The sequence below is a fragment of the Phyllostomus discolor genome, chromosome 14 (assembly GCF_004126475.2).
Source record: "Phyllostomus discolor isolate MPI-MPIP mPhyDis1 chromosome 14, mPhyDis1.pri.v3, whole genome shotgun sequence".
NCBI lineage: Eukaryota > Metazoa > Chordata > Mammalia > Chiroptera > Phyllostomidae > Phyllostomus > Phyllostomus discolor.
Window position 1 is genome coordinate 19,872,430 of NC_040916.2, and position 26,746 is coordinate 19,899,175.

The 26,746-nt window shown below is 48.5% G+C and overlaps 2 protein-coding genes and 1 long non-coding RNA gene across 4 annotated transcripts in view; 1 reads left to right on the top strand and 2 right to left on the bottom strand.

Moving 5' to 3' along the window:
• BRINP2 (BMP/retinoic acid inducible neural specific 2) overlaps positions 1-3,468 on the bottom strand; it is a 93,463-nt gene extending 89,995 nt beyond the window's left edge. Inside the window, exon 1 of the mRNA XM_028530808.2 lies at positions 2,446-3,468. The gene's annotated coding sequence lies outside the window, so the exon portion shown is untranslated. The remainder of the gene's footprint in view (positions 1-2,445) is intronic.
• A 978-nt stretch (positions 3,469-4,446) lies between these two features.
• Positions 4,447-9,314, bottom strand: LOC118498245. Its single transcript, XR_004900771.1, has 2 exons — positions 9,199-9,314; positions 4,447-7,350 (listed from the first exon to the last, which is right to left on the bottom strand). It is a non-coding gene; the product is annotated as an uncharacterized LOC118498245 (long non-coding RNA).
• Positions 9,202-26,746, top strand: part of ASTN1 (astrotactin 1) — a 272,757-nt gene continuing 255,212 nt past the window's right edge. For both annotated transcript variants that reach the window (XM_028530660.2, XM_028530661.2), the window contains exon 1: positions 9,202-9,517. In XM_028530660.2, coding sequence (XP_028386461.1) covers positions 9,235-9,517 — 283 coding nt within the window. In that variant the 5' untranslated portion in view covers positions 9,202-9,234. The remainder of the gene's footprint in view (positions 9,518-26,746) is intronic.

Genomic DNA, 26,746 nt, shown 5'->3' on the forward strand with positions numbered 1-26,746 from the left:
CTTCATTGCCCTGTGGCCCTGAGTAAAAGCAGTTGGGTCACCACCCCCAGGCTCCTCTGCCCTTGCTTTTCCAAGAAGGAGGCTAGAATCATTCTAGCTCTACTTCTTAGGGTAATCAAAGATTAATGAGACAATAAGCCATGTGAGGATTAATTAGGTGAGCTCCCTACAATGCTCGCAGCCCTTTGGAAAAGGGTGTCGTTATAAAATGTAGACAAGGTCTTATTTAAGAGAAAGAGTTGAATTGCCAAAAATACACTGCACAGTGGGGAAAACAAACCACTAAGCAGGAAACCTCAACACTAAGCATCCCAGTCAGCAGAAAGTGCCCACGCAGATGTCTCCATCCCTCCAGATTACTTCTTGTTTGTGAGCGGGGAGGATTGTGGAGCTCGTCAGGGAGGAGGGGATCTCTTTAACGCAACGCTCCCCAGCGGCCAGCCTGTGCCTGGGGAGAGGGGATCAGAAGGAGCTGATGACGCAGGGACGTTCTTCGCCCTCTGGCCTTGCTCGGTAAACAATCTGTTAGGAGGCCAGGGAGGCGCACCCAGAGGATGGTCTTTAAGGGCCAGAGAGGCGCAGCTGCTCCCCAGCCTTGAGACTGGCCCAGGGCTACCAGCGCAGGTTCGCTCCTCCCTCCCCGGCCCTGCCCTCCTCGCCTCCTCTGGTGCCCACACTGCAGCACACACCACCCCGTTCTGGGAGCCAAAGCTGGCCCCGTTTTGGCTGAGGAGGGAGAAGCCAGAGCCAGGGATGCTTCTGTCTTCCCCGTGGCTGCAGCCCACCTGTCACGCCCCGTGGGGGCAGCTGCCCTCCAGCAGGGAAGCGCACGGCCTGACGTGTGCTCCCTTTTCCTCAAACGCCTCACGGTACCCACGCTCTGCACCGGCCCCAGTCCTATCCCTCCTCCAGAGGCCAAGCGGGCATCGGGCAGCGTTCGCCAAAGTAGGCAGCGGCAGCGACGTCGGTAAGGTTCCAGGATCAAGTGGGAGCCTTGCTCGGTCATGCCCCCAAGGCTGCAAAGCAACTTTTCTGGCTGAGAGGGAACTCCAGGAGGCCTGCCTTAAACAAATAGCATCCCCACAACTGTGTGAAGTCGAAAGGGAACAGGCACCAACTCCAGCATCCCTCTGCTGTCTCCTGATGTCATCAGACTGCCCCCCAGGGGATTCTGTAAAATACTTGAGCTGCTGGGTTAACACTGGCGTTGCATGCATTCGAGGGAGAGAGCATGGTCAGAGGGTCCCTTCCACATGCCCGTGTCTGCAGAAGGACAGAGCTACTTGACTGACAGTGTGCCTTTTCACCTCCTGATGGTCTATGCTGACAAATCACTGTCCCTGCTGGGTGAGGCCCAGATGACCCAGCTATAAGCAGGCTGTTTTCATTGCTCTCCTTCTCACGATACATTTCTTTCTGCTCAGGGCACCGGCTCCCTGGGCTGGGAAGAGCACACACACAGTTCTTCCTGGAGGGATCTGTTCAATCACGTTTACAGTGCATTGGCTTGATTATTAGTTAACATTTATTTGGCTTAGGTCTATCTACCCCGGATAAATATGTCCCAGGCAGAGGGACTGCTTGGTGAGGAGAAAACTCTGGGCTGGAACAGCAGCTCCCAAGTTCAGGCTCCTAGGAGGAAGGAGCAGTCCAGCGTCAGGGCCCAGGCGGAGAGCTGTGCATGCATGGTTCCGTCGGCAGCCCGCTTCCTGCATACAGCTGTGAGCACAGGCACACACACACACACAACCACAGGCGCGCCAGACGGTGCATCCAGACCAACACGGAGATGGCTGGATAATGTCAGCACGCCCCTCCTTCCAGCGTGCAGCCAGCCCCAACTCAATCAGTGGGCTCCTGTCACCACCCTGGGGAGACGATTTGCCGCCTATGGGGCTCACTCTTCAGAGATTTTTTTTTCCTAGCTGCATGTGCCTGGGAGAAAGAGACGGGCCTCTGCAGGCATGCCATGAAGCTGTATGAACATGTGAGCATCTATGTTCGTCTCCGTACCACATAGCATGACCTCAGCTCTTCGGGGTCCTTATCAAACATCATGAACCGCCTACGGTCTCTGCCCGGCAGGCAGGAGTCCTTGTCATTTTCTGGGATTATGCAGCCCGACTGGATTTTCCGGAGCTAATGGGAGTTGCACCAACTTTGAGGACTTAAACCAGGCAAAAGCAATATAGGTCAGGCAGCGTGCCCAAGCCCTGTGACAGCCATGCGACACCATGAAGCAGGAACAGGGCCATCTCTAGAGCGACACCCCCAAGTGCACCGCTCAGCCCCACCAAACAAACTATGAGACGGGATCCTTCCTTCTGCCCGCAACTGCCAGATAACAGGGTTATGAGAGGGCAAATGACCACCATGCCAAGGGACGCACCAAAAGGACAACGAACAGGGGACAGAGGGGAAACCACCCAGACCCTGCACTGTTACCTTGGATCCTTGCAAGAGCCCTCCTGGCTGTATCAGCTGCTCCCCAAACCTCCGCAGACTGGGAGGAGACTCCTAAAAGATTCCAGGTTTTTGTGCAACATCTCCAGTGGCAGCTTTCCAAAGTTTCTACTTCATGATTTCTTGTGACTCTTTCTCATTTGGGGAAACGCGAATGCCTCCCCTTCCGCTTGTGAGAGAGAAGGGAAGTCTTTTTCCAAATTCTCTTGCTCCCCGCTCTGCCACCGCTGCCGCTGCTAGACCTCTAGCCGGCTGCCTTCCCGCTGAGCAGCCGGGATCCCAGGCACCCAGAGCAGGCTGGAAGCGGGGCTTCGGCGCTGGGTCCGGGTGCACGCGGGGCGGAGAGGGAAGGAAAGTGCAACGCCCGACCAGGGGAGTCCCCTGTCCCTCCACCGAAGAGGAACCCAAGATCTCGTCTTCCTTGCAACTCTGAAGGGATTCACCCGCCCTCTCTCTCTCCCGAAATCACTGCCTCGCACATGGGCAAAGCCCGTTCCTCCGGCTTCAGCGCTCGCTCGGCTGCCCGCCGACCTGTCCCCGCACTCGCTCCGCACGGCAGGTGCCCATCCCCGGTCCCGGGCGAACGGGATGCTCCGGCGCAGTGGAGGCGCTTCCCCAGCCGCCGCCAGCAGCTTCCGAGGCGGGCGGATTCCAGCCCCGGCTGCAGCGGCGCGTCCCCGCTCGGACTCCGCGCTCCGCACCTAAGCGGTGTCACCTGCAGACTCAGACACCAGAGGAGTGTCTTAAGATAACAATGCTGCCGGGCCTGCCTCTCTCTCCCTTTCTTATGCACGTAGCGTGGCAGCCAATGGGACACAGCGCCACAGTCCCCACGGGCGCCCATTGGCTGGCGGCTTGGCAGGGGGCGGGCTCGGAGCCTCCCCGCCGTCTCCTTCGGTCGGCGGGCAGGCGGGGAACCGGCTCCGTTAACCCTCCCGCCTTGCAGCAGGGACTTCGGTGTGGGTATGGAGGGCTTGGGTGCAGTCTGGGCTGGGAGTGGGAGAGTGTAAGAGGCTGAGGAAAAGGAAGAAGCTGGGGAGCTAGTGACATTTTTTTTTTCTCATCTTCCTGAGTTACAATAATCATTTGCCCCAGCCCGTTTTGTTTGCTTAACTAGAACTCCCAGATATAGGGACTCATCTGAGTCATTCTCCTTCTAATTTGAGGTTTTGTTCCATTCTTTTTGTGTACTCTAGCTGCTGGGTCCTGAATTGCTTAATTAGAAAAGAGCCCCCAAGTGAGAAATACTTATGTCACTCTGTGTGTGTGTGTGTGTGTGTGTGTGTGTGAGAGAGAGAGAGAGAGAGAGAAAGAGAGAGAGAGAGAGAGAGTGTGTGTGTGTGTGTGTGTGAGAGAGAGAGTGTGTGTGTGTGTGTGTGTGTGAGAGAGAGAGAGAGAGAGAGAGAGAGGAAAGATAGGAGACACTCAGAAGAGTAGAGAGAGAAACAGATTTCGAGACTTAGAACAGCTAAATCAAGAAACATTCTGTCCCCAGACCAGGAGGGTAGAGACAGAGGCAAGAAGAACTCCTGGCGAGAAACGGAGCAGGGAAAGGCCCAGCCTCCGAAAGAGGGAATTGTTCTGCCTGTGCTGTTTTCCTTCTGCGTGTCCCCTTCCACTTCAGTGAGTGGCAGGAAGAGGGACCGTGCATCTCCATTTGGTTTTTAAAGGGAGACCAGAGACTCAGAACAGGACCAGCCTTGTTCCCGTGAAGCAGGTGCCGTAGCCGAGCCTGTGAATGGCGGGGTGGGGGTGGGGAGAGGGAGAGGGGGGAAAATGTTAACTTTGAATCAAAGGGTGTAAAATATATCCTTTATGTCCGCACGAGGATGCAAAACTGAATAATGTCCAGCTAACTCACATACTACATTACATTTTTGGCAAGAGCTTGGGGTTGGAGCTGGCGAAGGAATTTGGGGGGTTTCACAGAGGGTCATGTGGTAGGAGAACTATAGAAAGAATTCACAGTCAGAAAGGGAGAGAAGTGTTTGATTTAGTTCCTTAAGTGAAGAGCAACATCAAAAGATCGTTTGGTTGGAAAAATGAAAGAATGCAGAGGTTTAATAAACATCAAAGTAATATTAATCAGGATTAGCTAAAAAGCATCAAGGAGCCCGGTGTTCTGAATGAATGGAGGAAAACTAGAAATAGTCCTCGTATACACACCCTTGGTCCCACCCACCCATCACTTTCACCTGTGTTCCCTCCTCGGCATCTTACACAGGTTTGACCCTCCTTCTCCATCCTGTAGGCATTTGTTTGCCTAAGCTACAGAATGTTTCAGAGTGGTGGTCCCAGAGGATCTCCAGCTCTCCTATTGGATAAATACCCAACTCAGCCAGTGGCAGCCTAAATCTGTTGCTGTCCACCTGCTATTTACTCCTGTGCTCCTTAGTGACAGAGGCTCCCTGAGCTTGTCCCAGGTGATAAGACATTGAGTGTTGAGACTCTCATAAAGTTGGAGAAGGGAGTGAGTAAAGGGAAGAGGTAGTTGAGCAAATTGTTACCAATTTCAATGGAAAGTTAAATTTCCCAAGGTGTTTAAGGGAAAAGGAAATGGGGTGAAGTTGAGAGACAAGAAAACAACTGGGGAAAAAAAAAACTTGCCTGTACTTTATTCTCCTATGGATTCCTAAGCCCTGTAAAAAAATCTGATTTAATATACATTAAAAAATTCTACAAGTGTGCAGTTTGATGACTTTTTGCCTATATATGTGTCAGTGTGAACACTCTCTATATAATTTCTGGCACTCCAAGAAGTGTGTCTCACCCTTCTCTGCCAAAACCTCTCTCCCCAGTGATAACCAGTATTGTGATTTTCATCTTCAAAGATTAATGTTATCTGTTCTTGAATTCCATAAATATAGTCTTAGACTAGACTCTCTCATTTCTGGCTTCTTTCATTTATCAGTTTGTGAGATTCACCCATGTAATTGAGTGTTTATTTTGTATTGCTGTGTAGTATTTTGTTACACGACTCTATGACATTTATTCTCCAGTTGAGGCATATTTGGATTGCTTCCATTTTTTTTGTCTCTTACGAGTAAACCTGGCCTGAATGTTCTTGTGCATGCCTTTTGGTAGACATGCAATCACTTATCCTGGGTATTCTGCTAAGAGTGGAAATCACTTAACTTGCTTCTGGCTACTACATGGGGAAAAAAAAATCTCACGCAGAAGATTCTGAAACCTACATTCTTTCTGCAGTAATTGAATAAGCAGATAATAGCAAAAGCTATCACACTGAGCACCAACTAAATGCCTAAAATATGTCAGCTCCTCTACACGTAATCTCATTTCCGTCTCACAACTATTCTAAAAAGCATGTTTTATTGTTTCTGTTCTGCTAATGGGAATATCGACTGTAATACATTGTGTCAAAAAATAGCCCTTGGCCTCCTAAGGCGTGTGTGTGTGTGTGTGTGTGTGTGTAAGTCCCCCGTGAGAGGAGCTCCGAGAAAAGGAAATGATGGAAGGTCTCATTGCTCCGATGAAGCTGGATGTGGCGTGCAGGGATGGGACAAGCTGGAGAACCCCAAGTGGTGTGTTCCAGGGGGACAGAATGCACGGGAAGAGTAAAATTGAAAAATGGGCTTTAATCTGGCTGGGTTGTGTTATGTGTGTTGTGGGGTGGGGGCGGGGAGGGAAGGATAGTGTAGTAAGCAATAAATCTAAGAGAATAAATAAGCATGAGATTTGGAAGAGTTTTTACATTTCTAAGCCATGCTTGAACTTATTCCCATGGGGGGGGGGGACCTTTAGAATGGCATAAGAAAGCAAGATTTCCTGAAGATCAGCCCGCTAGCTGTGTGAGGAATAGGTTACCAGCAGGGGAAGCATTTGGAAGCTATTAAGAGTCAAGGAGCAAGGCCACTGGTACTCGAATGCGGGGAGCTGGATCTCAGGAGAGAGTCCGGTGGGGGATAACAGAAACTGATACGTGACAGTGTCTCAGTGAATATAAACACTTGCACTTGTATTATCTCAAGCCTATGGGGTGGGCAATGACTGCCGACCCCATTTCATGCAGGAGAACACTGAAGATAGGAATGGTCCAGGCTCACCCCCAAACAGGCAAATTACGGCATTGAGACTTGACCCCAGTTCTGTGGCTGCACTACATTGCATTGGCTGTACATGAAGGTAAAGGCTGAAATGCATAGAAATTTCCTCCAGTCCCATGGAAACGTACAACATGACACAGTACAGTTGGGCTGGTTTCTGTGAACGTCAACTTCTCTTCCATCTCTAGGTGTTGAATTCCTTAAGGGGATGCCACGTGACATCGTATCCAAGTTCACAGGAATCCAGTGCTCAGGCAAAATACTATCTTCTATTTGTACAGTTTTCTTGCTCTACTATTTCATAAAGAAAGAAATCTATAAAGGCTTTGACACCAACTTCCAAATATTTCCAATTACATATACAGTTTAAAGTGGCCATTTTATCCATGTGTTGTTTTTCTTGTGTCAATGAGAAAGCATGTAAAAATGACTACATAGACAGGCACAGAATGCTAGATGTTGACTTATCAGAAAATCAACCCCACATGGTTCACTTGGGTTCTCTGAAATGACTCAAGACACTTCAGAAAATTAGGAAGATTTCAAGGTCATTGATTATGTGCTACTCAGAAGCAAGGGAGTATTTTTCTTCTAGTATCTGTCCTTGCTTAGCCTAACGTCCAGCCTGTGGCAGGTATGCATATGTTTAGTGAATGAGTTACTCTGACCCATGGAGTCCAATGATCACCAAGGGTGCTCCCAGATGTACCAGCGCCGTGCGGCGGAAAGAACACTGAGCATAAACAATCTCGTGGTCTTCACTCCTTGTTAGCAGATGGGGCTTGGGTAAAGCACCTGTTTTCACTGGTCTCGATTTCTTCATCTGTCACTGGATTAGTCAGTGATCTGGTAGTTTCTCGCCATATCTCATGCCGTAGGAATAAGTGTGTTGTTCCTGGCATTCACCCTGATTTTTCAAGGGTGCACCCTGTATAGCTGGGTTTAATACTGCTTATTATGCTAGCGAGGGCAGGAACAACAGTATCATGGAGTCTTTCTCTACCTCACTGCCTCCTAGGGGAGCAGTGAAGGTGAGGATGAGTTTCAGAAAGGTCAGTAGCTCATAAATCTGTTTTGCAGCTGTTCGCCCCGCTCCATGGTAACTAACACACCTCCAGGTTGATTCTCAGGCACATTAGATCCAGACTTGCAATAGAGGGTTTTTTTTTTTTTGTAAATATGACTCATTTTTTTTCTATTCCCATCCATCAACTAGAGTAACTTCGTGAACATATGTGGCAAAGGTTTTTTTTTAAGAACCTGCACTCGCCTATGCCAATAAATTGACCACAGGCAGACTGTGAATGAAGTTACTTCTAAAATGGGGTCCTCTTTGAAGAGCGTGGTGCATTGCACTGGTAGAGAGGAGGAATTACCTGTAACACTCTTCCAGCACCTCATATTTAAGTCAGCATTGAGTCCATGATGCTGGAGAGGCATGCTTTTCAAAAAAAAGTTGTTGGTTATCGTGTGAGAGCCAGTTCAGCTAAAGGTCAGATTCCAGCACACACAGAGGTCATTTTCCACCACGATTTATTCACACTGTTAGCATTTCAAGGCAACACTGCCCAGCACCAATGGGAACCAAACCTATAGGCATCTTTCGTTCTACTTGCAACTGGGCTAAGGTGGACTTGGCCCACACCCAAGGACATTGTCTTATTCCTCTTCCATTTGGAAAGCGTGCTTAGAAACTTTCGTTTGTCTCATTTCCTTCCAGCCCCACTGCGGTTACTGGATTCTCTAAAGTTTAAGGCTCAACATTTTTCTGGGCAGGTGCTCCTCTTTCTATCAGTCATAGCATCCCCCAAGCCATCTGCGTATTGGTTACGGCAGATAACATTTATAATAGAAATGAAACGGAGAGAAGTTGCAAATGAAAGTTCTGGTCGCCTGCTTCACTGTGTGCAGTAGGTTGGCTTGGTTCTTCGCTGTTCATGTCTACCTCTCGATCTACCTATATCTATATAATATAACTAGTATTTTCTTTAACTATTTCTGCAAAGTTAGTGCTGGGTAAAGAATACACAGTGCATTTATCCCCGCAGCGGCTTATCCGATATACAAACCCAGCGAGTGGTTAACAAGACAAGAATGTGACCAGCTACATCCACAAAATAACTGGGGATGGATTTGCATCTGGAGAGACCCCCCCCCCCCCCCCCCCCCCTCCCGCCCCTCGCCCTCTGAGCGGGGCCTGTTAGGGTGTGTGCCTGGGTGTGCCCTTCCGGAGCCAGCAGGATACTAGTGAGGACAGAGGGACGATTTTGCATAGCAAAGACCGAATTTATAAAATGCCCTGCAGGTGGTTGACAGCTAAGAGTGAGCTCCTCCCGAAGGACGTGAAGGGGAGAAAGGCTAGGGCTCGGGCAACCTGCCGGGGGCTGACCTGATTCCCTAGAATCCCTGGCTCCCTTCCTCTTTCCTCTCCTGGTCCTTCCTTCCCATTTCCCCCTCTTCTAACCCCCTCCCTTTTCCCTTCCCCAGATGAGCAGCTAGGAGAAACAAAGAACGCGGGCGAGCTGGCCGAGCATCTGCGCTCGAGCCCGGCGCACTGCGAGCGGCATCTCGTTCCGGGGACGAGGGCTCTCCCGCCGCACGTCCCCTCCCCAGTCGCCCCCGCCCCCCGCGCGCGCCCGCTCGCTCCCTCCCTGCTCGCTTCCTCCCCCACCTTCGCGGCGCTGGGAGGAAGGCGCCGGGGCTCAAGATGGCTTTGGCCGGGCTCTGCGCCCTGCTCGCCTGCTGCTGGGGGCCGGCGGCGGTGCTGGCCACGGCCGCCGGCGACGGGGATCCCTCCAAGGAGCTGGAGTGCAAGCTCAAGAGCATCACGGTGTCGGCGCTGCCCTTCCTGCGCGAGAACGACCTCAGCATCATGCACAGCCCCTCGGCCTCCGAGCCCAAGCTCCTCTTCTCGGTGCGCAACGACTTCCCGGGCGAAATGGTCGTGGTGGACGACCTGGAGAACACGGAGCTGCCCTACTTCGTGCTGGGTGAGTCCCGGGGGAGGTCGAGGCGGCCCGAGGGGCTGGCCGGCGCCCTCACCCCCCCACCCCTCCACCTCGGCTCGCTCTACACACCCACTGGCCGGCGACCTCCCCTCCCCCACTCCTACCTCGGTGGATCCGCCCCATTCCAGGCCGTTCTCCACACCCACTTGCAGGCTAGCGCCTCCGTGCACCTGACTTCTCCCCACATCCTACCTGGGTGCTGGGCCCTCAGCCTCCTTCAGCTGCCCTGACTCAAAGGAGCAGGTCGCCAGAGCCTCTCTGAAATCTTCCCCAGCCCTGACCTCCCCGCTTTCATTCAGGAGCGCGTGGACAGCACTTCTGCTCCGCCACCGGCTCAGCTCCCATAAGCCCTTCTCCCTACTCCCTGGCCACATGCTCAGTTCTCCGCTGCACAGCCCTGAATGCCCACTGCCGCCCACGGCGTTTCTTGCGGGAGGAGGAAACAGGTAGCCCCTTGTCACCTTGCCACGCGTGTGCAGGACACACAGCACTGGCCGGACCTCTGTCTTCACTTACTGAGAGCTCCTCATCTGTCCCCAGGTGACTGACACTCTCTCTGGCCTTCCCTCAGAACACCCAAGTTTCCTGTACCCCTGGTGTCCCTCCTGGCCAGTCCTACATGCATAACGGCCCCTCATTCGGCCACCCCCACATCTCCTGTCACTTCACGATGCCCTGGGTAAAGAACTCACCAGGAGGACTCCGTTAGTGAGGGCATCCTCTTTGTTCTCGAGGACACCGGAGGTAGGCCCAGGCATTCCTGCACACCTGGCCAACCCCGGCAAGAGGCTCTTCCTTCTCCCCTTTGTGTGTCTGTCTGTTTACATAGCTCTCTTGGTACCCGGGTTTTAATGTTCTTAGGCCACCAAACTCCTTCAGGTACTGGAGACATGACCTCTCTTCTAACCGCCCCTTCTATTTCACCACCAAGCTGCAAAGGTGTTGTGGGCCGCCCCAGCCCCTTGCAAATCCCCACAGGTTCGGGTGACCTCGTTAACCCCTGTTTCCCTCACTGTTTCCTGTGCTGGTGTAGCTCTCACCCTGCTGGGTACGCCCACCTTGCAATCCATTTCTTTAGTGATGCTGTAAATCATTCTTATTTTGCCCAGGAGGGAATTCAGAGATAACCACAAGTAAGACTCTAGACTTGAGAAAAAAATACTGCAGGTGTCTAGGAGCCTGTTCTAGCTCTACTTAATGTCCTACAACCTGGAGCTCACTTCGCAGGAACCTGGCTTTCTGAGGGCCATAGGCAGGTCAGAGCCGAAAGCAGAATGGTACCCAACCTCTCCTCATGCACAAGAGGGACCTTCACACCGAAACCATTAGGAAGTGGGTGAGTAGACTCCCACGTCCCACCCCCACAGAAAAGGAAAAGCAATTTCCGAAATTGCCTGGCCTTTGAAAAGTTGGTTTATGGTTCCATTAAGCCCAACCTACACCCTTGATGGCATGATTTATTTTTTGCGTTAAAAACATACTAATAACATAATAAGAACTGGGGATGGCGACATTGTAGACATGCTGGTTATTCAGCGGATGAAAATGCCGTGTCGAAGCCCTGCTGATACGGAAGTACAGTCTGTTCATCACAGTCCATGAGAACGAGTTTGGGGAATTATGTGTTCCCAAAGAGCCTGTTCTGGGAGCCACACGCAGTGTGTGCCGCGCTGAAGAGGGACATGAGTGGGACATGAGAGAGGGAAGATTAGACTAGCGCGTGTTCGCATCCCACTTCCTTGTTTTGCAGAGTCCCAGAGCGAGGGCCTGAAGCGATGATGGGCCCGCTAGGATCCAGTGGGCACAGCAAAAGCCCACATGTTAAAGAATGGGTTTCCTGCACCTCCGTGCAAAGCTGCCCACTGCAGCACCCTGCTGGAGTTGCTATGGTAACCTCCTGCAACTTGGCATTGACACACAGGAACAGACTCGCTCTCTCACTTCAGGGCCAGATGCACTTGCTAAATGCATTGATTGTCCACGGCTCTCCCAGTCAGCGGGGTGTGTTCAGAACCAGGGATGAGCGAGTACCTGTCCTTCTGGCCCAGCATCCTCAGGGGGAGTCGGAGTGCCCCTCAGCTCGGTGGTGGAGCGGAGCCGGGCAGAAAGGGAGAAGGGTCCAAGTTCATGGAGGGTAGACTCCAGTGTAGTTGCTTTTGAAGTTAACTTTTGTGGTCCTGGATTCTGCCACTTGTAGCCAGTCGTAAGGGCTATGGTGACTTTGCTTTGGAGCTTTGGTTACTCTTATTTCTGGAAACTTGTCTGCTTAATTTATCCCCTGAAAAAATCTGAATCAGCCAGTCCTGGGAATTTATTGAGCATTCACTTGCTGGGCACTATTAGGATACAGAAATTAAAGTCAATCAATAGATCAATCAATCAATCAATAAAAGGCTCCTGCCCCCAGGTCTTCTCTGGTCAGCGGAAACACAGACGGAGGTACCGGAAGAGCGGTAAGTGGTAACACCGGATTGTGTGGCATAGGAAGGTTGAGGAAGGAGAAACTTGCACTGATTAAGATCAGACTCCGTGAAGACACGAGCTTGACCAGGGGGCCTTGACCAAAAATCAGACACTTTGGTTTCCTTTTGTCCCCAGGATCAAGGTCTGTCACTGCAGCGAGGCGAACAAAGATCTTTCCCTTCCCACCGCAGCCAGCTTCCCCAGCCTCTTATCCCTGCAAGTCTGCTGTGACCTTTCAGGACTTTTTCACGACTTTGCACGTGCTGTTCCCTCTGCCTAGAATGCTCTTCCCGCCTTCCCCCCCTTGGCAGTCAATCATCCGTTTTTCTTCTAAACCCCGCCCCCACGCCCTCTCTCTGGGAAGCCTTCCCTACGCACCCCCTCCACCCAAGGCAGTCTTAGTTCATCCCACTTCTGTGATCTTTATGTAAACACACACACACGCGCGCACACACACACACACACACACACACACACGACCGAATTAAAGGTAGATTAGACTTGGCTCGGCCTGGGGCAGGCAAGGCCGTTTGACCTCCTGCAAGGAAGACGAGTAGAGGATGGCCGCGGTGGGAGTGAACGTGGTGGGTCCGGCACGTGTTTGGCCGGGAGGTCGAGCAGCCTCCCAGTAGGAGAGCCGGGAGGCTCGCTCGCGCATGCTCTGTGGAGTGCGGCGCGGCTCTCCGCCTGAAATCAGGCCAGGGAGGGCTGGCGCCGGACGGCGTTGCGGCGCGACCTCCGGAGGCCACCTCCGCCTTCCCTGTGGTCACTTGGGCTTGTAGGATTACCCTGACGGGCAGTGGAGCAGATCTTGGGGTCTCCTGTTGAGGTAAGGTTTGCCAGTTGTAGCGCAGCAGGCCTCTGCGACTTTTGGTTGTGTCTTGTCTGGCTACGGAGTGTTAAAAGGTTTGGACTTTGAATGCATTGGGTCAAGGCAGGCCGCTGTTAGAAGGCCGTGCCCCCACACACCCCGACTGTACCGTGGCCCAGCCTCTTCTAAGGCGGCTCTGAGTACCCTAAACCTCTGTTTCAGAAGTGTGGTAAAACTCTCTGCAGCATCATAACTGGAATTTCTCACTTAAGGTGCTTAGATACATAGGCCTCATGACCCTCTCGGGACAACGGGAAAAGTTTGTCCAGTTAGTCCATTAAAATTCCATATGTCGACCCCAGTTTTGCACCTCAGCTCTGGAAACAGCTGATGTTCCTGTTCTGGAAGCTGCCTTTGGTTGGGGGACAACAGGGTCACCCGGAGTGGCTTCCACGGTCGAGTGCGGCGTTCTGTTCTGTGCGGGGACAGCACGTGCGACATTTATCCGTCTCATCACGAAGGGGGTGCTCCTGTTCCAGACCCAACTGCTGGGCTGGTGCGAGTGTCCCGCTTAGTGGAGACGCCGTTCCTCGTGGGCCTGGGAGTTCGGGGTCAGCCGCCGTGGTTTTGATGGAAGAAGGCACCCCCAAAGATTAACCAGCCGCCCGCGGAGCCGCAGTGAGCTCCCGAGCAAGGCGCGCTGTTTCAGGTGTCTGGAGCAGTCCGGCAGGCCAGCGCGGTGGTTACAAGAGCAGGCTTTGAAGGCAGGTCTGGTGGCAAGGGCAGGCTCCCCACGTTTTCCAGCAGGGGAGCAGGGAGGATCGGGGAAGTCATGTAAGTTAGGGTCGCGGGGAGCCGGCAGCTGATGGCTCGGTGGCTCCAACTCAGGTGGGTAGAACGTTTAGGGCTCTCTCTTTGTTACTGTGTGTGTGTGCCTTCGTTTAACAAAAAAAATCTCATCCTGTTCCCGGTGGGTCAGTGGAGCCCTGGCAGTGGTTAGAACAGGGAAGGTGCACTTGTCTAGTTTGTATGGAGGACTCCTTCTGGGTGCTATGTCCATACCTTTTGAACGTCCTTGCCCACGGAGTGTCTCCTCACACAGGCCTTGGCGTAGAAGGGGCTGAGCTCTGTCGGGAAGTATTTGCCTCAGTTGGTACACTTCCCTAAGCAGAACTGGGGAATTCTCATTTGACTTTAGTTTCCAGGTTCGGGCGGCCATGTTCCAAGGCTGCCCACAGTCTCGGTGAGCACGGTGGGGTACCTGTGGGTAGTGTTGACCTGTCCTGAGCTCTTCTAAGTAGGGCCCCGTGGAAATGCCAGGGAGCGTGTGCCCCTGGCAAAGGGAGCCACCCAGAGGCTGCTGTGGTTCTAGCTCCTTTCCCAAGGCCACTGACCTTGGAAGTGGGGGGTCTTGTGCTTAGAATCCACTGTCAGAGCCCAGTGCAGCCGCTTGAGTTACGGCTCCTGACCGTTGTGGCTGGTTTCAAATGTAGCATCGGACATGGTTTTCCTTACTGGTGAACTTTTGCCTGGCAGGAAGCATCCCTAACTTTTCTCCCCACACGTCTCTCCATCTCCCCTTTTGAAAGGAAACTTTAAAACGTGTGACTTTTTCGTCCTTTGCTCTCAGCTAGAGCTGCCTAGGTTAACAGTAAACAGATTTGTATAGGGTGCCAGCCGCATCCAAGACATGGAGGATGAATGGTAGCAATCTTCAGATAGGGTCTTCGGCATTTAAATAACTCATCTGAGCAGAAGGCACTAATTCATAGTGTTATTATTTTACGGTTTCTCTACAGAAATGTAGATTTTATACATCAAAGGGGTTTTGAATGCGGGAGTGATGAATCTTACAGCACATCCGATGCTCTTCCAGATATACTGGTGTGGCTTAAATTCAAGACATTGGAGTTTTTCAAGGAAAAATAAAATACAGCCTTAATTTCTGTATTCGTCTCTGGAGGAAAGATTGAGGTCTTGTTTTATAGAACTCACTCCTTCCAGCTTTCCCCCCTCCCTTGCCCTTCCTTCCGTCCTTCCTTCTTTCCTTCCTTCCTTCCTCTTTTTAGGAATGTAATTAAACCCATCTCAGATTAAGGCCAGTTCACAAGAACAGAACTGGGCACCTTTTTCGGCAGAAAAATGCCAAGCCTTCATTTCTTTCCTTTTATACCAAGTTCAAATATATGCACACCAGATGACAGAAAAATCTCTATATTGAGCAAGTTAATCTCCCAGGACAAGTTAAGTCCTATGGTAATTACTCATATACTACAATTTGGCATCTGTCACCATGTTTTTCATTGCAAATATGGAACAGTCATTATTTTTTTAATCACAGACAATTTAAAACTTGGAGAAAAAAAACAAAGTGCCTCGATTGATTCCCTAGGTTTCCAAGGTACAACATTTTGAAAAAGTAACTTGTTGCCAGTGGTGATCTAAATTGACAGGACAACTTTGGTAAAACCATTTGGCACTGTAAATACAATTGAATACATGCATGCCTTATGACCCAGCAATTCCACTTCTGGGTATTTATTACACCAGAGCTCTTACATGTATACACAGGAGTGTTTGGACCAACCTTGGTGGCCATACAAAGCCTGGAAGCAACCTGATGCCCATTGACAGGAGGCGGGACACGTGCCCGATGTTATAGTCAGTCACCCAGTGGACTCTTCCTGCTGAGAAAGTGAACGCGCTGCAGCCACAGGTGCCAACGTGGATACATCGCACGCCTGTATTCTTACATGAGAATAACTGCCAGCTGAAATACATATGCGGTGCAGTTTTATTCATATAAAATTCAAAATAACAAGATACTGCTGAAGGACATGCAAACAGGATAAAATTTGTATGAAAAGCAAGCAAACGAGGAATGCAAACTACAGGGTGGTGTTAGGTCTGGTGGGAAGGGGAAGATGAGGGCCTTCAAACATTCTGGTGGTTGCTCGATTTAGTTTTTATTTGAGAGAGAGAGAGAGAGAGGAAGGGGGGACAGGAAGAAGAGAGAGAGAAACATCAATTTGTTGTTTCACTTTTATGTATTCGTTGACTGATTCTTATATGTACCCTGGCCGGGGATTGAACCCACAACCTTATACTATTGGGTACGTTGTTCTAACCAATCAAGCTACCCAGCCAAGGCAGATACTTGATTTTTGCTTTTATTTATTTTTTAATAAACTTATTTTTTATAAAAGATTTAGATTTACAGAAACATTGCAAAGATACGTACCCCAAACACATTTTCTCTAATGATAAACATGTTACATTAGTATGATATGTTTCTTACAACTAAAGAACCATTACTGATGTATTATGGTTGACTGAAGTCCATACTTTATTCAGATTTCCTTAGTTTTTACCTAATGTATATGTAGTTCCAAATATATATATTATAAATATATGTGTCCCATCTAGTATGCCACATTACAGTTGTTCGTCCCCTCTCCTTAGGGACTTCTCCTGGCTGTGACAGTTTCTTAGACTTGTTTTTGATGATGTTGGCAATTTTGAGGCATCCTGGTCAGTATGAAAGTCATTGTTTTTCTCCTTTTTCATACTGTGCTCTTGAAGGACATCATTATGCATCGTCCATACCCAAGGAATGGGGAGCTAAAGTCCACCTTTTAAAAACATATCTACGTAACTTACATTGAATTATTCTACGACAGAATCATCTTTTGTCTCCCACAAATTTATTTATTTAATCATTTATTCATATCATACGGGCTCACGAATACTTATTTTGTACTTTAGGTTATAATCTAATACTACTTGATTGATTTTTATTGCTTCCAGTGTTCCAGTTTTGCCTGATGGGAGCTCTTTCGCTTGACTTCTGTGTCCCTTTGACATGCCCTCATCAATGTGGCTTTTTGGTTTTTGAGCATTTTGTGACTTTCTGTCTGCTCTCGACTCATTTTGTGTATGGCCCACCCAAGTCCCAGAAGCAGCTGTTTTCTCAAGGAGCCCTGATTCTTTTCTTTGAAGGATGGTGTTAGAAACAGATCCAGGATGGTGGGGCGATGGGGGGGGTGGTTATTTCTAGGCTCTGTCAACTGAGAATGAGGAAATGCACGTATGTACACTGACTCATACACATGCCTATAAATATTCCCACACGTGACCGTCTTGTATATAGTAAGCTAAGCAGGAGCTCGTACTTAGGTCTCCAGCTCCAATCTCTTTTGTAATTATCATCGTCTGGTTTATTATTTAACCCATGGACCATGCTGGCCTCCTGTTCTTGCTCAGTTCGCTCCAACAGTGAGAAATCTGGTTGCCACCGTCATCCATCTATTTGTTTCATGGTGCAGTTCTGCTGAGCTTCTGTAGCTGTGTCAGAATTGTATACCCACTCCCCCGTGGGGAAAGGCTCTATCAGTTAGAGTACCAGTCTCATGTGCAATCCCGTGCCACTTAGCGGCAGGGATGTGTTTTGAGAAATGTGTCGCTAGGCCATGTCGCCCTTGTGTGAACATCCCAGAGCTCACTTCCGCAGACGTAGCTGGTCTAGCCTGCGGAACTCCCCGGCTGTGTGGTGGGACTTGGTGCTCTGCAGCGGGGAAAAGAATTTCACCTCTACCCATCTGGGCTCTTGGCTGAGACCTCCCTGTAATAAAAGGTTGATCGGAGGGGAAAAAAGTTTAATAACATGTATATCTCCTTTCAGCACTGTATTTTTTAGATCCGTTCATACCACTGTGCTACTGTTTATACCTCCTCGTGTGCCAATCTGTATTGTTTTATTTACTGAAGCTCCATAATATATTTAATATTTGGTAGGACTAGTCATTCTTTGCTACTGTTTTTTTAGAGTTCTCTTAGCCATTTTTTTTCATATAAACTTTCAAAGAAGCCTGTCTAATTCTAAAAAAAAATCAACAAACAAAACCTCCCCCCCACCAAATAACAAAAACTAGTGGTATTTTGTTTCAAGTTCTGTTAAGATTTTCAATTAACTGAGAAAGAATCAAATCCTTACGATGTTGCGTTTTTCTGTTTAAGCAGCTGGTTTGTTTGTATTAGTCTAGTCTTTCAGCCTGCCCTGTAATAGAGTTGTAAAGTTATTTTTTCCTCACATAGTGCTTTTCTATTTCTTGCTAGATTTGTTTCTAGGTATTTTATTGTTTTGTGCTTTTATAAAAGGAGAACATTCTTTTTGTCCGTATATTCTAAATGATCAAAGTTTGTGTGTACGAAAGTTATTGATGTCTGTGGGTAAATGTTCAGCCTCACGACCTCACTGAGCTCTCTAGCTAGCGGTGTGTTGCAGCTGGCGCTCTCGGGCATGTTAGCTGTGCGGGCATCACGTGCACACACTGATCATTTCATAGCCTCCTCTCAAGGTTTTATACATTTCTGATCTATTCTCCTGTCTAATTGTACTGGTAGTAACTCTAGTCCCATGTCAAATAAGGATGTAATCATGTAAGTTCTTGTCTTTGCCTGATTTCAATGGGAATAACCCTGCTGCCTTGACATTATGATAATGGATGTTGGGTTAAATAGACAAAAATGATCACATTAATGAAGAATTTATTGGCTTTTTTTCTGACCCAAAATTGTTAAACATATTTTCAGGATTATGATCCTGTGTTTTTCTTTTTAGATTTATTAAAAGGATGAATTATGTAAGTAAGTTTTTTATTTTTATTTTGTAAAGTGTTTTTAAATTTCTTTTCAGAGGGGAAGGGAGGGAGAAAGAGAGGGAGAGAAGCATCAGTGTGTGGTTGTCTCTCACGTGCTCTCTGCGGCGGGCCTGGCCCACTACCCAGGCATGTGCCCTGATTGGCGGTCAGTCTGGCAGCCCTTTGGTTTTCACAGGCCTGTGCTCAGTCCTTTGAGCCACACCAGCCAGGGCTACAAGTAGATTTTTCAATATGGAACTTTGCGTTCCTGCAACAACCCTCGGTTGGTAAATGATGAATTATTTTTTAAATATGTTGTTGGATTCTATTTTATTATTAAGGATATTTTTGCATCCATGCTTCTAAGTGAGGTTAGCCAGATTTTCTTTGTGTGTAAATCTTTGTCAGGATTTGGTATTAATTTTACAATTTACTTCCTAAAAATAATTCTCAGGTTTTCCTTCTTTGTTTGCTCCAAAACCATTTCAGTAGCTTCAACATTATCGACAGAGCCTGTAATCGTAGCCACCGCACTACCCAGTGTGGGGCATAGAATGGCTGACTTCAGAACCGGTTCCTTTGCTAGTAAAGAATGAGCCACTAAATCAGACGGGATAATAGAAATTCTTCCCAGAGGAAATGGTCTACGTTGAGATTAAAGGATGGTGGGATGGAGTTGGTAAGCACCACCGGGGTTTGGAGTCTGGGGGATAAATTGTGAGCTTTCGCCTAAGGAGGCAGGAAGTGAAGGTGTAAAAACCGAATTGGGTGAAGGGCTGTAGAGAAACACTCAAGCTTTTACACTTTGCATGAGACCTTGCATCATACTCTGCCTAAAAAATTGACACTGTCAGGCATAATTTCTCTGTACCCTCAACTCTCAGACCTGTGGCCCTACCCCCAAATTCATTTTTACCTTTTCATCTCCAAATGCCAGCATTTAAAAAACTTCAATAATATATTTTAAATCCAATATATTCAAAATAGTATTATTTCAGCATACAGTGGTACCTCAGTACTCATGGTTAATTCGTTCTGGAACTCGTGACAAGTGCCAGAACCGATGAGTAATCAGTGATGAAGCATTTTCTCTTGTGGGGCAGCGTCGTGACTTATGCAAGTTCTAGCAAGTGCGACGAGTCCCAAGCAAGTGCCGAGTGCCGAAACATTTTTTTCCTTGTCAAAACGCAGTGAGTAGAGGGTTTGATGAGCTCTGAAGCCAACGGTACTGGGGAATGACTACATCATCAACATGCAATTATTAATGAGACATTTTACATTCTCGTTTGTTCTAAGCCTTCTAAACCCAGTGTGTATTTTGCACTCGGAGCATATCTCGGTGGCACCAGCCACATTTCAAGTGCTCAGGAGCCGCCCGTGGCTGGCTGGTGGCCGCCGTGTTGGACAGCACAGACAAGTAGTTGTGAAGAAACATCCCAGCGAATAGGAGCTACAACTAATACCCAAATAGCTTAAACCCGCTCGTGGCAGCTTGCCTAGCTTTTTGAAGCCAAGGTCAGTGCCTTTTAGAGCGGAGCGGTGCAAAGTTGAGTTCTTTTTCTTTTTTGAATTGAATGTCCATACTTGTTTTATGTAGATATTGTCAAAATGCCTTATTTTAGCAATGCATTATTTTGTTAGTCATGAAACATAAAACACTCCATACATTGCACTTCATTTCTCAGAAATGAGAGCAGTTTTAAGAATGTGTTTTTATAAGATTTGCCAGTTTTTTTTTCATTGCACAATAGCTTCTTTTTCTTCTTCTTCTTCTTTTTTTTTTTTTGCCAATACTTTTTGAGTAGCTGCTAAGCACTGGTCATGATAAAGAGAAATAAAAAAGAAATAATGGAAAGAGAAAGAAAAAGACACGAGCCTGTCTTCGCAGACCAAGAATTCTGCCTCTTCTGGGACCTCACTGTACTATCATGTCTCGCGTTTAGATCTTCAGTTTTTCTTTCCACTTCTTTCCCCTGTTTCTTTCCCTTCACCTGTAGACGTATTCATGTTTCTCCTATCTTAAAAAGTGATTCACTTACCCGTGTACTCGCTTAGCCAGCGCCGTTCTTCTCTCTGTTCGCAGTGGCTTTTGACTTCTCGTAGGCTTCTTTGCACTGAGGTTGCCTTTGACCTCCAAAGGTTAAGTTCAAGGGACACTCTTCTCTCCTCATCTGAACAGCCCACGGTTGCATTTGCCACTGCTGACCTTCCTTGAAATCATGTCCTTCTTTTCTTGGGTAGTACTCAACCTTTTCATAGGTAAGAAGGTACCTTGTAAAACTAAAACAAGCCTGATGTGGCCAAGGCATAAATATAGAAAGAGTCCTCCCCAAATCAGCGGTGGCACCTTCAAAAGCCTCTTGATTTCCTACCTTACGACACTGTATTGACTCGCAGGACCCGCTGAAGAATGCTCAGGATTCTCAAAAGGCGTGAAGGGTACACCAGGATGTGGTTCCTGTTTCTCTAGCCCCATCTCAAATTAAGCCCATATGAGTTGGAACTTTTCCGTTCCAGGTAAGAGCCAACTTAACTCAAACCGATGTAAATGATGAAGGAGATCCATAGGCGCAGGTCGATGAGAAGGGTTACTTGTGTCAGGGCTCCAGCTGTGTGTCTCTGTGGTCCTTATGGGTTTGGCCTCCTCTGGGTGTGGCCTGCATCCCAGGAAGGTAGTTCCAGGCATCACGTCCACATGAGCAGTGTCCAGAGGAAGAGTCAGGGTGGCTTCTGAGAGCTCTCTCATAGGAGGGAAAGGGTGCTCCCTCCCAGCAGCCCCCTGCAGCCACTCCTTACGATGCTTTGCTGTGAGTTGACTTAGGCCGGCCCAGTATCACAAGACCGGTCCCTCTGTGTACCGAGAGGGAGGCGGGGACTGGTCAGCTTCCACGGATCAGGGTTCATTCCTGGAGCTGAGGTCCCGCTCCCAGACCACAGGGGAGAGAGGTGGTGAGGAGGAAGCCTTCAGCAACTCCCTCCGCTTCACCCTTCGGGAAATGGTGACTCGTCGTTCCCTCTTTTATCGTTTCCCCTAAATCCCTTCATCCATATGCCGCACATCTTTGGTGCAGCCTCTCCTTCCGAGGGTCCTTGGCCCCTCTTTTGTGTTCTCACAGCAGCGCATGCGCACCCCCTGGGACTACTCTGTAATGTAAAAACGAGCTGCTTCTCCATCCGCCTGTCCCATGAGACCAAAGGGCTCCTTAGAAGCTGACAATTCCTTAGTCCTCTCAGCGCCCGCAGCTCCCAGCACGGTGCTTGTGTGGTGCGTGTGCGGTGCGTGTGCGGTGCTTGTGTCGTATGCAGCACGCACTTCGCGAACGCACGCTGAGCTTGGTTCCGCTGGACTCCCCGGACTGACCCCTGAGCAGCCTTCAGGCCTCACTCAGCGGGCCTCAAGCATTTCACAGATCTTCCCTCGGATCGATGAGACCGTTTCTAGAAGCTCTTGGAGGTGAAAACGCTCTTTCTCATGATATGATGTCATTGCTTGTCTTCCTGGTTACTTACTGTTTGAATCCAGCTTTACTTAGGGATATCCTAATGCACCGCTGCAGATTATTTATTAGTCTACTAAGTATTGAGTGCTCGTCCTTTCCGTCACCGAAGTGACAACGTGGGGAGTGCACCGACAGTGTTGGTGCCACAGCTGAAGTGTGTTTGTTCGAGCGGGGAGCCGAACTGTCAGCTTTTGTCTTATACCACTGTTCTTGCCTGAAGCAACAACTTGAGACAACAAGTAAACTGCAGGGCGGGGCAGAAGTGGGTTTACAGTTGCGAGTACACGAAACACAGACTTTCTTCTTGTATTTTATTATTATTAAAATGTTGTTATTTTCCATGTGAATAACTGTAAACCTCCTTTGCCCCACCCTGTATATGTATGCCGATCTGGATATTCAGCCAATGTGTTTTTGAAAATGAGCATCGTGAGCTTGGAAAACAGTTGGCAGTGTTTGTGGCCGATGATAAACTCTGAGCTTTCTGGAGGAAAAAAATGGAGTATTATTAAAAACTTGTAAATGCCACAGCGAGCTTGACAGCTTCCCAGTGCTTGTTGATGTATCTCGTGAGGCCAGCAAGGCTATGAACAAGGGACAGTTGCTGAAACTGCGTCATGAAATGTGCCGCCATTCGGAACATCTGGGTAAACCCATGAGACAGTATTTTCGGAAGGACCAGTGTGCGCTGTTTCAAAGCCATGCTTTGGGAAAAAAGCACGTTCACATTTCAGACGGATGCTGAAGAGTGTGCAGAATGCTCAGTGGATCATTTCTGTCGCCACATGGCCACTCACTTTTAAGACAGTAACGCTTGCTGAGTTTTGGTGTAGTGTCAAAGAATAGCCACACTTTTTTTGAAATGGCTCTGAAAATTCTGCTGTCTCTGTCTCTCGTAACTTAATCTCTGGGTAAGAGGCAGGATTTCCTTCCTGTGCTTCGGCCACAGTCTCACGTCGCTGCTCTCTATTTGGTATAATGGCAGAGGTGAGGAAGCCCCCTGTCATTTCTGAAGCTGGACATTTAAGAGCTGTAAAAAAGCGTTGCAGGTTCGATTCCCAGTCAGGGCACATGCCTGGGTTGCAGGCCACAGCCCCCAGCAACCGCACATTGATGTTTCTCTCTCTCTCTTTCTGTCTCCCTCTCTTCCCTCTCTAAAAAATAAATAAATAAAAATCTTAAAAAAAAGCTGCAAAAAATTAGAAGAACAAGTTACTCTTTGCATTATTTTTTAATCATAAAAATATTGTTTTTCATAAAATACATGGCATCTATGAACATATAGTGGGTTTCTTACAGGTTTCAAACAAATTAAGGAATATTTAAAACATTTTTCAGTTCTGGCTTTGAATGTGGTAAACGTCGACAGATGTGGCCCCCATGAACCAAAGCTACTGTACTTTTTCCAGTAATTTTCCAGAAGGCAGTGGTTGCTGAGACCAAGAACTTGGAGAACCCCTGACGGAGGCTGGGTGGCTCCTCGGCTGGGGACCGCCCTATGTTCCAGAAAGAATGAACTGTCTTTCACGCGAACGTTGGCGTCCTTGGTTTATATTTTTGTTACAACACTTTCAGCAGTGGCATTAGCTGGTATTCCTGCTTTTTTCTGGTCCAGAGATTTTCAGCCTTTCTTGTCTCATGGCACACACAAATTACCAAAACTCTGTGGCACACCAAAACATGTATTTTCTGTCAATCTGACAAGCATAGGTATAATTTTGATTCATTCACACTGGGTAGCTATTATTGTGTTGGCTGTTGTCATTTTTTTAAATTTGACAATCTAAGGGAAGAGTGGCCAGTGCCCCTGACTAAATAGTCAGGTGTTGCATTGTGTGTTTTTTTTTTAAAGATTTTATTTATTTATTTTAGAAAGGGGAAGGGAGAGGGAAAGAGAGGGAGAGAAACATCAAAATGTGGTTGCCTTTGATGCGCCCCTTGTTGGGGACCTGTCCTGCAACCCAGGCATGTGCCCTGATTGGGAATCGAACTGGCGACCCTTTGGTTCGCAGGCTGGCACTCAATCCATTGAGCCACATGAGCCAGGGTAGGTGTAACATGTTTTAAAAATTCTTGTGGCGCACCGGGCGAAAATCGCTGTTCCAGCCAGTGAGCCTCATGATGGTGCATATCTAGTAGTCAGCACTTGATGAATAAACAAGAAAAAAGTGGAATGAATGAATGAATGAATGAATGTTCATTCCTGGTCTCCTCCTTCTACTCCAGCTCTGTTACTGAATTTTAACCAGTAACCTGTGGTTTCTTTGGAGGACGGGGCTTTACACACATACACAGACACCCACACACGCTCTCACACAAGCTGCATGGTAACTTTCATCCATTAGATGGGCAGTGTTTAGCCCCCGCCCATTCACCCATGTGGGGAATGTCTAGAAGTCAGGAAGGAAATGTGATTGGTTAGAACCGGAGACGTGGAAATAAAGAACAAACTGACAGTGACCAGAGGGGAGAGGGGAGGATAACGGGGGAAAGAAGGGGAAGGGTCAAGTCCAGGGACATGTATGAAGGGCCCGTGGATATGGACAAGGAGGGGGGATTGAATGTGGGAGATGGGGGGGGGTGGGTAGGTCAGCGGAGAGTAATGGGGGACAAGTGGGGATGATTGTAATTGAACAACAATTAAAAAAAGAATCTCCAAAACATGGCGCCTAAAGGTGCTTTTGGAGGTGCTTTCTTTAGCCACTTACTTCAGGATTTTGGATATACTGTAAGCCTGAAAGGCACAGTGTTATCATTTCTTAAAAGTCACAGGGGATACTGACCGAAAGCCTATGGCATTTAAAGCAACTTTGGCTTATTCCCCAGGGGCCTTAAGATTAAACGGCCAGGGAGATGGCCATTGTCCTGAGCCACTTGGAAGGGCTTGCGCTGCTCTAGACAGACTCTGAATCCAAGGCACTTGCATCTGCACTTACCACCGGAGGGATGGAGCTGGAAGTTCATTTTCCTCATGGTGCAAGAGAAAGGGACCTAGAGAATAGTCTGAGTTTCTCAAGCCTCAGTCCCAGACTGCGTGGTCCTGGGGACTGGACACTTGCAGGCTCAGAGATGCGAGGATTTAAGGCACTTGTTCATGGCAGATCTCTCTGTGTCTCCCTGGAGTCAATTCCGTGTCTTCTCATGGCCGGAGGTGATGGGTTTAGGGACTGTGGCTTGTGTCAGATCCCACCAGTTGGCTCATTTGCCACGCACCAGTATGCTGTGGCTTACCTACTGAGGGATTCCTCCCTAAAGTGTGTTTGTGGGAAGGGGCTGGAATCCCATCATGCTCTGTACAGATGCCTTGTATGGAATGAGGGAGCATTAATAACTTTTCTAAGCATCTGGAAACTTTGGCACTTCCAAATTGGAGCAGATTGCCCCTCGACCGTTGGGGCCGTTACCCAGTGGGTTAAGCTGGTTCAGAGATAACACCAAACCATTGGGCTCCACTATCAACTACTGATTCTTTTTGGTCTCAGCCTTACACACTATTCACATTTAGTCCAGTAAGCTGGTGTAGAGAGCACATTCCAGAATTTCTCATGACCTCATCAGCTGCAAGTTACAAGGCTGTGCAAATATGTAATAACCATAATTTCCACAGGGATTTGATAAAGTTCTAGTAAAACCTAAAGGCAAAGAAAGTTGATATTTCATTTACCTGTGAGTCCTTGTTTAATGTCAGCCTTGCCCAATAAGTGATAGCTTATTATTCTGAAATAATGTTAGGCTTACAGAAAAACTGCTAAAATAATGCAGAGGTGCCCCTGTGCCCTTCGCCCAGCTTCTCCTAATGAACTTCTTGCCCAAGTGTAATGAGTGGTCAAAACTGAGAAATAAGCATTGCTGGGAGAATATGTTTAGGTGGTACTTGAGCTACACTTTATCAATATAATATCTAAACAAATAGTAGCACATATGTGGCTTAGAAAATAATAGCCATTCCAAACTCATAATTCTGTTGATTTTTTCCACTAAGATTTAGGTTAAGCAACAGTTGATGTAAAATAAACTTTAATTTAAAACCCACTAGAGCGACTACAGTTTTAGGTGGTGTTGGCCATGGCCAAATGAAATTATGAAGCTGTGAGTTGAATGAGTGAAATTTGGGGACCTTCAGAACATGTGTGGTTTGGAAACACTAAGACTTTACTTCCTTCATCTTACTGCCTCAGTTGCCACTCCCTGGGTGCCGACTTCCCAGGGCGGCGTTGCTCCTTCTGGGTGCCACTCCGGAGTGACTTGTGTTCTCCACCCAGTAGGTGACGAAACAAAGGTCAGGCCTGGAGTGACTGACAGCCGGCCCTGGGACGTAGCAGAGGGGACTTCCCTGTAGCCCTGTCGTTATAGCGCAGACGGAGGACTATGGTGGCTGTGATGGGCGTTCATGTTCTTCCTGAGACTGAACTTGGGCAAATGCTTGGAAGTGCTCGTGCCAGAGGGAGGTTGTCCGGGGCGGGGGGAGGGGGGGGGGGATGTAAATTACCCAGTTACGGGGCTTTCCCCAGTACAAATGCACAAACGCTTTCATCTGCAGGCCACCGAGTAAATCCCTCCGCTGCCCGGCACTTTCAGGTCCTCCCCGTCCTGTGCGGAGGCGAGGATGGAGAGCTCTGGAGCGGGGTGGCTGCTTGAGGAGCGAGGATGGGCACTCCGGGCGCGCAGCCGGCCGGGAGGGCTCGTGTTTAATTTCCGGGGGGTTTGCAGGCCCCGTCTGTCCGGTGAAGTGCAGCCCTTCCTCCTCTCCCAAGAGCCCAAATCACTTTAAATACTTTCATGACTCATGAAACTCAGC